Genomic DNA, 14,951 nt, shown 5'->3' on the forward strand with positions numbered 1-14,951 from the left:
TCCAGGTAGAACCCTTTTGGGTTCCAGGTAGAACCCTTTTGGGTTCCATGTACAACCCTCTGTGTAAAGGGGTTCTACATGGAACTCAAAGGGGTTCTACCTAGAACCAAAAATGGTTCTTCAAAAGGAAGAAGAACCCTTTTAAAGTAAAACAAATTCTAAGAATGGAGTGCTACGGAGCTCTTTGCAAACCCACCACTGTTCTGTTCTGCATGTTGACAAGTCGTCACTTGTTTCTGACTTCCTGTTCTTTGCAGATTAACTTCCTGATCTTCATCCACATAATAAAGATCCTGGTGTCCAAACTGAGGGCTCACCAGATGAGATACTCCGACTACAAGTTCCGGTGAGCTCTTTCTTTCTTTCTTTCTTTCTTTCTTTCTTTCTTTGTTTCACAATGAAAACCCTTTCCTCTGTTTATAATATCATCAACCTTATCTCAGCTCTCTCTCTCTTCCTCTCTCTCTCCCCCTCTCCCTGCAACTCTCTAACCTTCTCTCTCTCCCTCCTTCCCCCTTCCTTCCCTCTCTTTCTTTCTCTCTCCCTCCCCTCTCTCTCTCCCTCCCCTCTCTCTCTCCCTCCCCTCTCCCCTCTCTCTCCCTCCCCTCCCCTCTCTCTCTCTCCCTCCCCTCTCCCCTGTCTCTCTCTCCCTCCTCCCCTCTCCCCCCCCCTCTCTCTCTCTCTCCCACCCTCACCCTCACCCTCCCCTCTCCCTCCCTCTCTCTTTCCCTCCCCTCTCCCCTATCTCTCTCGCTCTCTCCCACCCTCACCCTCACCCTCCCCTCTCCCTCCCTCTCTCTTTCCCTCCCCTCTCCCCTATCTCTCTCGCTCTCTCCCACCCTCCCCTCTCCCCTTCTCTCTCTTTCGCTCCCGTCTCCCCTCTCTCTCTCTCTCGCTCTCTCTCCCTCCATCCCTCCGCTCTCCCTCCCCTCTCCCCTCTCTCTCTCCCACCCTCCCAACTCACCCTCCTCCTCTCCCTATCTATCTATCTATCTATCTATCTATCTATCTATCTATCTATCTATCTATCTATCTATCTATCTATCTATCTATCTATCTATCTATCTATCTCTCTCCCTCCCCTCTTCCTCCCCTCTCTCTCCCAGGTTGGCTAAGTCTACCCTAACCCTGATCCCTCTACTAGGGATACACTTGGTGGTGTTTGTCTTCGTGACGGATGAGTCCACCAAGGCCACCATCACCCTGCGTCTCACCAAACTCTTCATCGACCTCTTCTTCACCTCCTTCCAGGTCAGACACACACACACACACAGATGCACACACACACAGATGCACACACACAGATGCACACACACAGATGCACACACACACACACACACACACACACACACACACACACACACACACATACACACACACACACACACAGATGCACACACACACACACACACACAGATGCACACACACACACACACACACACACACACACACACAGATGCACACACACACACACACACACACACGCACACACACACACACACTTGGAATCATGGGGTTGCTTCTCAGCCAAGGGAGTGGGCTCACTGACAATTTTGCCAAAGAACACGGCCATGAATAAAGAATGGTACCAACACATCCTCCGGGACCAACCTCTCCCAACCATACAGGAACAGTTTGGTGACGAACAATGCCTTTTCCAGCATGATGGAGCACCTTGCCATAAGGCAAAAGTGGTAACTAAGTGGCTCGGGGAACAAAACATCGATATTTTGGGTCCATGGCCAGGAAACTCCCCAGACCTTAGTCCCATTGAGAACTTGTGGTCAATCCTCAAGAGGCGGGTGGACAAACAAAATCCCACAGATTCTGACAAACTCCAAGCATTGATGATGCAATAATGGGCTGCCATCAGTCAGGATGTGGCCCAGAAGTTAATTGACAGCATGCCAGGGTAGATTGCAGAGGTCTTGAAAAGGAAGTGTCAACACTGCAAATATTGACTCTTTGCATCAACTTCATGTAATTGTCATTAAAAGCCTTTGACACTTATGAAATGCTTGTAATTATACTTCAGTATCCATAGTAACATCTGTCTAAAGACACTGAAGCTGCAAACTTTGTGGAAATTAATATTTGTATCATTCTCAAAACTTTTGGCCACGACTGTACAGCCCGAGACACAGAACACAGCTTTCCCTCCTCTGTTACATTGTGAAGGTAAATGTATTTGTGCCAAAACTGCCCGACACACAGAACACAGCTTTCCCTCCTCTGTTACACTGTGAAGGTAAATGTATTTGTGCCAAAACTGCCCGAGACACAGAACACAGCTTTCCCTCCTCTGTTACACTGTGAAGGTAAATGTAGTTGTGTGACGTTGACATACAGAGCCTGTCTGAAAGTAAGAAGGAGTCTGTTTTCTCTGGAGCCGTACTCAAGTCTCAGTCAGAGATCACACAGTAGAAGCCTGTGTGCAGTATGGAGTTGTGACAGTGACACTAACACCCCTCTACATCTGAGAGAGAGAGAGAGAGAGAGAGAGAGAGAGAGAGAGAGAGACTCAGTGAGAGAGAGAGAGAGAGAGAGAGAGAGAGAGAGAGAGAGAGAGAGAGAGAGAGAGAGAGAGAGAGAGAGAGAGAGAGCGGCTGATTGATGATGCTGCAAAGATGGTTTTCCTTCTAGAAGGTTCTACCATCACCATAGAGGAACTCTGAAGCTCTGTCAAAGTGACCATCAGGTTCTTGGTCTCCTCCCTGACCAAGGTCCTTCTCCCCAGATTGCTCAGTTTGGCCGGGCGGCCAGCTCTAGGAAAAGTCTTGGTGGTTCCAAACTTCTTCCATTTAAGAATGATGGAGGCCACTGTGTTCTTGGGGACCTTCAATGCTGCAGACATTTTCTTGGTACCCTTCCCCAGATCTGTGCCTCGACACAATCCTGTCTTGGAGCTCCACGGACAACTCCTTTGACCTCATGGCTTGGTTTTTGCTCTGACGTGCACTGTCAACTGTGGGACCTTTTATAGACTGGTGTGTGCCTTTCCAGATGATGACCAATCAATTGAATTTAACACAGGTGGACTCCAATCAAGTTGTAGAAACATCTCAAGGATGATCAATGGAAACAGAATGCACCTGAGCTCAATTTCGAGTCTCATAGCGAAAGGGTCTGAATAATTATGTAAATGTCATATTTCAGTTTCTTATTTTTTTTATTTGGAAACATTTCTAAAATCGGTTTTTGCTTTGTCATTATGGGGTATTGTGATGTCATTATGGGGTATTGTGATGTCATTATGGGGTATTGTGATGTCATTATGGGGTATTGTGATGTCATTATGGGGTATTGTGATGTCATTATGGGGTATTGTGATGTCATTATGGGGTATTGTGATGTCATTATGGGGTATTGTGATGTCATTATGGGGTATTGTGATGTCATTATGGGGTATTGTGATGTCATTATGGGGTATTGTGATGTCATTATGGGGTATTGTGTGTAGATTGATGAGGATGTTTTAAAATTGATTTAATCAATTTTAGAATAAGGCTGTAATGTAACAAAATGTTACGTTACAAAAAATTGTTGTGTGTGTTGACTCAGATCTTGGTGTTTCTACAGGGTCTTCTGGTAGCTATCTTATACTGCTTTGTCAACAAAGAGGTAAGACCTCTTTCTCCTCCTCTTCTTCTAAACTTGGTCTCACATTTACCTGAACAACTCTCAATTTAACATGAACATCACACATAAAATCTCTCTCTCTCTTTATCTCTCTCTCTTTCTCTTCTCTCTCTCTTTCTCTCTCTCTCTCTCTCTCTCTCTCTCTCTCTCTCTCTCTCTCTCTCTCTTTATCTCTCTCTCTCTGTCTCTCTCTCTCTCTCTCTCTCTCTCTCTTTATCTCTCTCTCTTTCTCTCTCTCTCTCTTTCTTCTTCTTTATCTTTCTCTCTCTCTTTTCACCATGTCTCTGTGTGTCTGTATTTCACTCTCTCTCTCTTCCTTCCTCCACACCCCTTTTTCTCTCCCCCTCTCCCCCCAAGGTCCAGTCAGAGATCCTGAAGAAGTGGAAGCGTTGGAAGCTGGGTCGTAACATCGAGGAGGAGTACCGCCACACCTATAGCCAGACGCCCCACCTCAACACTAAGAGCAGCAGCCTGCTGGGTCACGGGCACGCTCACGGGGGTCACGACCCCTCGCACCCCTCCTCAATGCTCCTCCACCCCCACCTCCCCGACATCACCACCTCCTCCCCTGCTCCCCCTGGCCAGGGCCCAGGCTGCTCCCCAGAGGAGAAGCACCTCCTGGTGGTGAGCTGTCAGAATGGCATGGGGCGGAGCAGGAAGAACACAGGGTCGTCCATGCAGTTTCCCTCCCTACCACGTGAGGGCACCATCAGCTGTAGTCACACACTGATAGAGGATCATATGGATGAAATCTGCTTGACGGACAGGGTGTCAGAGTGTTACGAGGCTCCTAGAGGAAATGCAGAGAGCCACCTCTGAGACTGGGGAGGACGGGGAAGATTAATGACGTAACACCCTGGTAACTACAGTAGAGACTGGAGCGGACGGGGAAGATTAATGACGTAACACCCTGGTAACTACAGCAGAGACTGGGAGAGGACGGGGAAGATTAATGACGTAACACCCTGGTAACTACAGCAGAGACTGGAGAGGACGGGGAAGATTAATGATGTAACACCCTGGTAACTACAGCAGAGACTGGAGAGGACGGGGAAGATTAATGACGTAACACCCTGGTAACTACAGCAGAGACTGGAGAGGACGGGGAAGATTAATAACGTAACACCCTGGTAACTACAGCAGAGACTGGAGAGGACGGGGAAGATTAATGACGTAACACCCTGGTAACTACAGCAGAGACTGGAGAGGACGGGGAGGATTAATGACGTAACACCCTGGTAACACTCTGGAGCTGGGCAGTGTGTTTCAGGAGAGGTGTGTTTCTCAATGGCCGTCACCCTGGACCTATGTTAATGATCGAGATGGCCTTGACAGACCCAGGACCCGTGTGTGTCTCAATGTTCGTATCGTCACCCTGAAACAGTGTTAGTGGGAGAGAGAGACACCTACTCGATCCTCTCCATTCCACAGCAAAATGAGAGAAACATAGAACAAGCTAGACCTACCATGTTGGACCCCTCTGACCCAGACCAGCCCTCCCATGTTGAACACCTCTGACCCAGACCAGCCCTCCCATGTTGGACCCCTCTGACCCAGACCAGACCTCCCATGTTGGGACCCTCTGACCCAGACCTCCCATGTTGGACCCCTCTGACCCAGACCAGACCTCCCATGTTGGACCCCTCTGACCCAGACCTCCCATGTTAGACCCCTCTGACCCAGACCAGACCTCCCATGTTGGACCCCTCTGACCCAGACCAGACCTCCCATGTTGGACCCCTCTGACCCAGACCAGACCTCCCATGTTGGACCCCTCTGACCCAGACCAGACCTCCCATGTTGGACCCCTCTGACCCAGACCAGCCCTCCCATGTTGGACCCCTCTGACCCAGACCAGACCTCCCATGTTGGACCCCTCTGACCCAGACCAGACCTCCCATGTTGGACCCCTCTGACCCAGACCAGCCCTCCCATGTTGGACCCCTCTGACTCAGCCCTCCCATGTTGGACCCCTCTGACCCAGACCTCCCATGTTGGACCCCTCTGACCCAGACCTCCCATGTTGGACCCCTCTGACCCAGACCAGACCTCCCATGTTGGACCCCTCTGACCCAGACCTCCCATGTTGGACCCCTCTGACCCAGACCAGACCTCCCATGTTGGACCCCTCTGACCCAGCCCTCCCATGTTGGACCCCTCTGACCCAGACCTCCCATGTTGGACCCCTCTGACCCAGACCTCCCATGTTGGACCCCTCTGACCCAGACCAGACCTCCCATGTTGGACCTCCCATGTTGGACCCCTCTGACCCAGACTCACTGTTGCAGGACTCACTGTTGCAGGACTCACTGCTGCAGGACTCACTGCTGCAGGACTCACTGCTGCAGGACTCACTACTGCAGGACTCACTGTTGCAGGACTCACTACTGCAGGACTCACTGTTGCAGGACTCACTGCTGCAGGACTCACTACTGCAGGACTCACTGCTGCAGGACTCACTGTTGCAGGACTCACTGCTGCAGGACTCACTGTAGCAGGACTTACTGTTGCAGGACTCACTACTGCAGGACTCACTGTTGCAGGACTCACTGTTGCAGGACTCACTGTTGCAGGACTCACTACTGCAGGACTCACTGTTGCAGGACTCACTGTTGCAGGACTCACTGTTGCAGAACTCACTGTTGCAGGACTCACTGTTGCAGGACACACTGCTGCAGGACTCACTGTTGCAGGACTCACTGTTGCAGGACTCACTGCTGCAGGACTCACTGTTGCAGGACTCACTGTTGCAGGACACACTGCTGCAGGACTCACTGTTGCAGGACTCACTGTTGCAGGACTCACTACTGCAGGACTCACTGTTGCAGAACTCACTGTTGCAGGACTCACTGTTGCAGGACTCACTACTGCAGGACTCACTGTTGCAGGACTCACTGCTGCAGGACTCACTGTTGCAGAACTCACTGTTGCATGTTCACAAAGCCAAAAAGGAGAAGAATAAAAACAACTTCCAAAGCTAAATGTGTAAAATAATACCCAGAAACCTCAAGTTGCTAAATACAGGGTCTTAGCTTTAGCCTCTGGTATATGTTGTTGTTGTTGTTGTTATTATTGTTGTTGTGTTAAATTGTGATGTGTTTTCTGGTACTGGAGACAGTACAGGAAGAATGAACTGGGCATTCAAACAACACCAACAAAACAACAGGCCACATGACGACCAGAAAAACAGATGAAATCATGATAGAACAAACAACACCAACACATGAATACATATTCATAGCCTTCATAGTTATTTGTAAAGCTTTTGATGAGATACCCCCTTGACCTTGCTGTTCATTCTGGTTGGATTACGAGAGAGAGAGAGAGATGAGAGAGGGGGGATGAGAGAGGGGGTGAGAGAGGGGGGATGAGAGAGGGGGTGGGAGAGGGGGATGAGAGAGGGGGTGAGAGAGAGAGGGGGAGAGATAGAGAGAGAGAGAGAGGGGGGGATGAGAGAGGGGGTGAGAGAGAGAGGGGGGGGAGATAGAGAGAGGGGGAGGGGGGAGAGAGAGGAGCGAGAGAGCGAGGGGGAAGAGAGAGCGAGGGGGAAGAGAGAGCGAGGGGGAAGAGAGAGAGAGAGGAGAGAGAGAGCGAGGGGGAAGAGAGAGAGAGAGCGAGAGAGCGAGAGAGAGAGAGAGAGCGAAAGAGAGAGAGAGAGCGAGAGAGAGAGCGAGAGAGAGAGCGAGAGAGCGAGAGAGAGAGCGAGAGAGAGAAAGAGAGAGAGAGAGTGAGCGAGAGAGTGAGCGAAAGAGAGAGTGAGAGAGAGAGCGAGAGAGAGTGTAAGAGAGAGTGAGCGAAAGAGAGAGTGAGCGAGAGAGAGAGAGAGTGAGCGAGAGAGAGAGAGAGCGAGAGAGAGAGAGAGAGAGAGAGAGAGAGAGAGTGAAAGAGAGAGCGAGTGAAAGAGAGAGCGAGTGAAAGAGAGAGCGAGCGAAAGATTGAGCGAGGGGGAAGAGAGAGAGAGAGTTGTAGATCAGTTCAACCTGAGTGTGTATAGGACCAGAGAGATAGACTGCTTCCCCAATGGCACCCTATTCCCTATATAGTGCTATTTGGGACTCGGCCAGAGGCAGCATTCCTGTAGGGTTAACCCCAGTGTAAGGTCACCACCGCTGGGTTCTACCCCCATAGTGGCCCCCTGACCTGAGGACCAGGACAGGACCATGAAAACCATGTATTTAAAGTATGGCAGCCATGTTAGCGACCCAATACATTGGGGATATTCATAACAGTGCCACGTCTATAATTAGAACAATATTGATTGGCACAGATAACAGAGCTGACACAGATAACGGAGCTGACACAGATAACAGAGCTGACACAGATAACAGAGCTGACACAGATAACGGAGCTGACACAGATAACGGAGCTGACACAGATAACGGGGCTGACACAGATAACAGAGCTGACACAGATAACAGAGCTGACACAGATAACAGAGCTGACACAGATAACAGAGCTGACACAGATAATGGAGCTGACACAGATAACAGAGCTGACACAGATAACAGAGCTGACACAGATAACAGAGCTGACACAGATAACAGAGCTGACACAGATAACAGAGCTGACACAGATAACAGGAGCTGACACAGATAACAGATAACAGAGCTGACACAGATAATGGAGCTGACACAGATAACAGAGCTGACACAGATAACAGAGCTGACACAGATAACAGGGCTGACACAGATAACAGAGCTGACACAGATAACAGAGCTGACACAGATAACAGAGCTGACACAGATAATGGAGCTGACACAGATAACAGAGCTGACACAGATAACAGGGCTGACACAGATAACAGGGCTGACACAGATAACAGGGCTGACACAGATAATGGAGCTGACACAGATAACAGAGCTGACACAGATAACAGGGCTGACACAGATAATGGGCCTGACACAGATAACAGGAGCTGACACAGATAATGGAGCTGACACAGATAACAGAGCTGACACAGATAACAGTTGCTGACACAGATGATGAACATAATGAGCTGACACAGATAATGAGCTGACACAGATAACAGAATGACACAGATAACAGGGCTGACACAGATAATGAGCTGACACAGATAATGGATAACAGAGCTGGTGATAATGAGCTGACAGATGACAGAGCTGACACAGATAATGATGGCTGACACAGATAATGGGCTGACACAGATAATGGGCCTGACACATGATGAAGATGATGTTGATGATGGTGGTGATGATGAAGATGGTGGTGATGATGATGATGATGGTGGTGGTGGTGATGATGATGAAGATAATGATGAAGATGGTGGTGATGATGATGATGATGATGGTGGTGGTGGTGATGATGAAGATGATGAAGATGATGAAGATAATGATAATGATGGCTGATGATAATGATGGCGATGATGAAGATGATGTTGATGATGGTGGTGATGATCTTGATGATGATAATAATGATGTTGTGATAATGTTGATAATCATCACATTCTATACATTAATGTAAAGCCACCAATTTCAGAATATTATTATTTCTTCTTCCCGAACACAACAGAAGGTTACAACCTGGAAAATCTGACTTCATATTCGACTTGTGAGTTGTTAGTGTTGTAATCGTGGCATTTACACCAAACCCCTGGTTTAGAGGGGCCAGCCCATCTGGCATTTACAGCAAACCCCTGGTTTAGAGGGGCCCACTGGGCTGAAGAGACAGGCTGACACAGATACCATCTGGCATTTACACCAAACCCCTGGTTTAGAGGGGCCCAGATAACTGGGCTGAAGAGGGGCCAGCCCATCTGGCATTTACACCAAACCCCTGGTTTAGAGGGGCCCACTGGGCTGAAGAGGGGCCAGCCCATCTGGCATTTACACCAAACCCCTGGTTTAGAGGGGCCCACTGGGCTGAAGAGGGGCCAGCCCATCTGGCATTTACACCAAACCCCTGGTTTAGAGGGGCCCACTGGGCTGAAGAGGGGATGACCCATCTGGCATTTACACCAAACCCCTGGTTTAGAGGGGTGACTGGGCTGAAGAGGGGTGGTAGCCCATCTGGCATTTACACCAAACCCCTGGTTTAGAGGGGCCCACTGGGCTGAAGAGGGGCCAGCCCATCTGGCATTTACACCAAATGGTGGTGGTTTAGATGGGGTGGTGGTGGTGATGCTGAAGAGGGGAAGCCCATCTGGCATTTAACCAAACCCCTGGTTTAGAGGGGCCCATCTGGATGATGATAGAGGGGCCAATGTTGATAATCCACATCTGGCATTTAACCAAACCCCTGGTTTCAGAATATTATTATTTCTTCTTCCCACTGGGCACAAGAGGGGCCAGCCCATCTGGCATTTACACCAAACCCCTGGTTTTAGAGGGCCCACTGGGCCCTGGTTTAGAGGGGCCAGCCCATCTGGCATTTACACCAAACCCCTGGTTTAGAGGGGCCCACTGGGCTGAAGAGGGGCCAGCCCATCTGGCATTTACACCAAACCCCTGGTTTAGAGGGGCCCACTGGGCTGAAGAGGGGCCAGCCCATCTGGCATTTACACCAAACCCCTGGTTTAGAGGGGCCCACTGGGCTGAAGAGGGGCCAGCCCATCTGGCATTTACACCAAACCCCTGGTTTAGAGGGGCCCACTGGGCTGAAGAGGGGCCAGCCCATCTGGCATTTACACCAAACCCCTGGTTTAGAGGGGCCCACTGGGCTGAAGAGGGGCCAGCCCATCTGGCATTTACACCAAACCCCTGGTTTAGAGGGGCCCACTGGGCTGAAGAGGGGCCAGCCCATCTGGCATTTACACCAAACCCCTGGTTTAGAGGGGCCCACTGGGCTGAAGAGGGGCCAGCCCATCTGGCATTTACACCAAACCCCTGGTTTAGACAGGCCCACTGAGCTGAAGAGGGGCCAGCCCATCTGGCATTTACACCAAACCCCTGGTTTAGAGGGGCCAGCCCATCTGGCATTTACACCAAACCCCTGGTTTAGACAGGCCCACTGGGCTGAAGAGGGGCCAGCCCATCTGGCATTTACACCAAACCCCTGGTTTAGAGGGGCCAGCCCATCTGGCATTTACACCAAACCCTGGTTTAGAGGGGCCCACTGGGCTGAAGAGGGGCCAGCCCATCTGGCATTTACACCAATGCACCAGCTCTCTCTGTTCAACTCTTCAAGAAAATGTGTTTTTTTGTCGTCGTGTTTATAACTCATCTTTTTGCCGTGCATGTAAATGAATGTTAATATAATAATCTGTAATGGGTTTGAGCCAATGGTCAACAGCATCAGAGCTGCATGTCACATGAGGTCACTGCGTTCAGTTACAGTATGTTTTCCCTCCCTGCCTCCCCCTACTGAGGGAATGACCCTACTCTATGGGGATATAAGTCCTATATCAAGTCCACGCAGGGAGTACAGAGTAGAACTGGGTTCAAATATTATTTGATTTATTTCCGTATGCTTTAGGTTGTGCTTCATTGAGCTTGCCTGGCACGGTTGGACCAATGAAATGGTCTGAAAATTGCAAACCCCTGCCCATCTTGCACTCCAGACAGACTCAATGACGTGGTCAAAGTGTTGGAAAGAAAACAAATACTATTTCAACGGTTTCAGGTCACCATGGTCACCACCTATTCAAACTACGGAGCCATTATATAATGAAGCGATAAGGAGGAGGTGTGGTATACGGCCATTATACCACGGCTACGAGCTGTTCTTAGTCACAACGCAGAGGCTGCTGAGGGGAGGACGGCTCATAATAAAGGCTGGAACGGAGCGAATGGAACGGCTTTAAACCGTGTGTTCGATGTGTTTGATCCCATCCCACCTATTCCGCTCCAGCCATTAACACAAGCCCGTCCTCCCAAATGAAGGCGCCACCAACCTCCTGTGCTGCATACAGCCCTTAGCCGTGGTACATCGGCCATATACCACAAACCCCCGAGGTTCCTTATTTCTATTATAAACTGGTTACCAATGTAATTAGAGCAGTCAAAATAAATGTTTTGTCATACCCGTGGTATACGGTCTGATATACCACGGCTGTCAGCCAATCAGCATTCAGGGCTCGAACCACCCAGTTTATAATATCAGTTTTAGTTCCAGATTCAGTAGTTCGAGTACTCTTCTATTCGCGAACAAACGCTGACTTATACATAACGGGAGTAAGGTGTCCATATTAGGAACACCTCAGTCTCAAGTCCTGATGAGGATGTCCTAATATGGACACCGTATAGAAAAAAAAAAAATGTGAGTCTCAATTTTCTGTGGTGTGATGGGTATATTAACCAATCAGAAATAACCATAAGAGTTCATAAGATGGTTCTCATTTTACACAGCTGTTCTGGAACAGGACGTCTTGGTGAGAAGGGGGGGTGGATGATTCTTTTTTTTTTACCAAACAATTGACAGGAATAACTCAACATGACTTTGTAAGGCTAATTGCACCATGTTAATTTATAATTGCTAAATATGTAAATCATGCTATGTTAATGACATTCAAATGATTTGTGTGTGTGCTTGTGATTTTTGAATGTGTGAGTGCATGCATGCCTTTGGGTGTGCATTGTGTGCGTGTGCGCGCGTGTGTGTGTGTATGTGTGTGTGTGTGTGTGTGTGTGTGCGTGTGTGTGTGTACTGGTAGATATGCCCTGGGTCGAGAGAGGTGGATGGAGCCCACAGAGTTACAGGAGGAATCATCCCCTGCTCTACAACTTCCTCAGCTGATGTTGTGTTGCAACAGAGCAATTCCACTGGCTGTTGTGTTGCAACAGAGCAATTCCATTGGCTGTTGTGCTGCAGCAGAGCAATTCCATTGGCTGTTGTGTTGCAGCAGAGCAATTCCATAGGCTCCTCTGTGTGTTGCAGCAGAGCAATTCCATTGGATGTTGTGTTGCAGCAGAGCTGTCCCATTTGCTGCTGTGTGTGTTGCAGCAGAGCAATTCCATTGGCTGTTCTGTTGTAACAAAGTGTCCCAATGGTCGCATTTTTGCAGCAGAGCTGTCCCATTGACTGCAGGAACTGTGGCTTCACGAGATACACCCCAAGTCAGAATTTTCATTGAGTTAGTCTCATTGGGTACTGTGTTGAAATAGAGCATTCCCATTGGTTGTTGTTGTACATATCATAAACCAGCGTCTTCTAGGATCCAGTAAAATTGGCTTCACAAAGTACATTGAGGTCAGCGGCTACATTACGCTCAGTCTGTTTCGTCCCCCTTTGCATGTAGATCACATACGGAGGCAGCACGCATGAAGTCACACATTTTACCTTCTGGGCAAATGAAACGAAATAGAAAGACACTCTTCCTCCACTGATGCTACTGCATATTACTGTAGAATCCCCAACAGTATATAAAAACATCACTGTAGAATCCCCAACATGATATAGAAACATCACTGTAGAATCCCCAACATGATGTATAAACATCACTGTAGAATCCCCAACATGATATAGAAACATCACTGTAGAATCCCCAACATGATATAGAAACATCACTGTAGAATCCCCAACATGATATATAAACATCACTGTAGAATCCCCAACATGATATATAAACATCACTGTAGAATCCCCAACATGATATATAAACATCACTGTAGAATCCCCAACATGATATACATCACTGTGATGATATAAACATCACTGTAGAATCCCCAACATCATGTAGAATCCCCAACATGAAAAACATCACTGTAGAATCCCCAACATGATATAGAAACATCACTGTAGAATCCCCAACATGATATATAAACATCACTGTAGAATCCCCAACATGATATATAAACATCACTGTAGAATCCCCAACATGATATATAAACATCACTGTAGAATCCCCAACATGATATATAAACATCACTGTAGAATCCCCAACATGATATAGAAACATCACTGTAGAATCCCCAACATGATATAGAAACATCACTGTAGAATCCCCAACATGATATAGAAACATCACTGTAGAATCCCCAACATGATATAGAAACATCACTGTAGAATCCCCAACATGATATAGAAACATCACTGTAGAATCCCCAACATGATATAGAAACATCACTGTAGAATCCCCAACATGATATAGAAACATCACTGTAGAATCCCCAACATGATATATAAACATCACCCCAACATGATATATAGAAACATCACCCCAACATGATATAGAATCCCCAACATGATATATAAACATCACTGTAGAATCCCCAACATGATATATAAACATCACTGTAGAATCCCCAACATGATATAGAAACATCACTGTAGAATCCCCAACATGATATAGAAACATCACTGTAGAATCCCCAACATGATATAGAAACATCACTGTAGAATCCCCAACATGATATAGAAACATCACTGTAGAATCCCCAACATGATATAGAAAACATCACTGTAGAATCCCCAACATGATATAGAAACATCACTGTAGAATCCCCAACATGATATATAGACTGTAGAATCCCCAACATATAGAAACATCTGTAGAATCCCCAACATGATATATAAACATCACTGTAGAATCCCCAACATGATATATATTTGAAACATCACTGTAGAATCCCCAACATGATATAGAAACATCACTGTAGAATCCCCAACATGATATATAAACATCACTGTAGAATCCCCAACATGATATAGAAACATCACTGTAGAATCTGCCAACATGATATAAAACATCACTGTAGAATCCCCAACATGATATAGAAACATCACTGTAGAATCCCCAACATGATATATAAACATCACTGTAGAATCCCCAACATGATATAGAAACATCACTGTAGAATCCCCAACATGATATAGAAACATCACTGTAGAATCCCCAACATGATATAGAAACATCACTGTAGAATCCCCAACATGATATATAAACATCACTGTAGAATCCCTGATATATAAACATGATATAGAAACATCACTGTAGAATCCCCAACATGATATAGAAACATCATCACTGTAGAATCCCCAACATGATATATAGACATCACTGTAGAATCCCCAACATGATATATAAACATCACTGTAGAATCCCCATGATATATAAACATCACTGTAGAATCCCCAACATGATATAGAAACATCACTGTAGAATCCCCAACATGATATAGAAACATCACTGTAGAATCCCCAACATGATATATAAACATCACTGTAGAATCCCCAACATGATATAGAAACATCACTGTAGAATCCCCAACTGTATGATATATAAACATCACTGTAGAATCCCCAACATGATATAGAAACATCACTGTCCCCAGATATCCCACTGACCTTCTTGAAATCCCCAACATGATATAGAAACATCACTGTAGAATCCCCAACATGATATAGAAACATCACTG

The 14,951-nt window shown here is 47.3% G+C and overlaps 1 protein-coding gene across 3 annotated transcripts in view; it reads left to right on the plus strand.

The window, feature by feature from the left end:
• The window catches only part of gcgra (glucagon receptor a), a 224,410-nt gene extending 217,734 nt beyond the window's left edge, over nt 1–6,676 (plus strand). For all 3 annotated transcript variants that reach the window (XM_065010816.1, XM_065010817.1, XM_065010818.1), the window contains 4 exons: nt 258–346; nt 1,107–1,251; nt 3,580–3,621; nt 3,997–6,676. In XM_065010816.1, coding sequence (XP_064866888.1) covers nt 258–346; nt 1,107–1,251; nt 3,580–3,621; nt 3,997–4,458 — 738 coding nt within the window. In that variant the 3' untranslated portion in view covers nt 4,459–6,676. The remainder of the gene's footprint in view (nt 1–257; nt 347–1,106; nt 1,252–3,579; nt 3,622–3,996) is intronic.
• Nucleotides 6,677–14,951: the final 8,275 nt, after the last annotated feature.

Source organism: Oncorhynchus nerka, linkage group LG26, assembly GCF_034236695.1.
Source record: "Oncorhynchus nerka isolate Pitt River linkage group LG26, Oner_Uvic_2.0, whole genome shotgun sequence".
Taxonomy (NCBI): Eukaryota; Metazoa; Chordata; class Actinopteri; order Salmoniformes; family Salmonidae; genus Oncorhynchus; species Oncorhynchus nerka.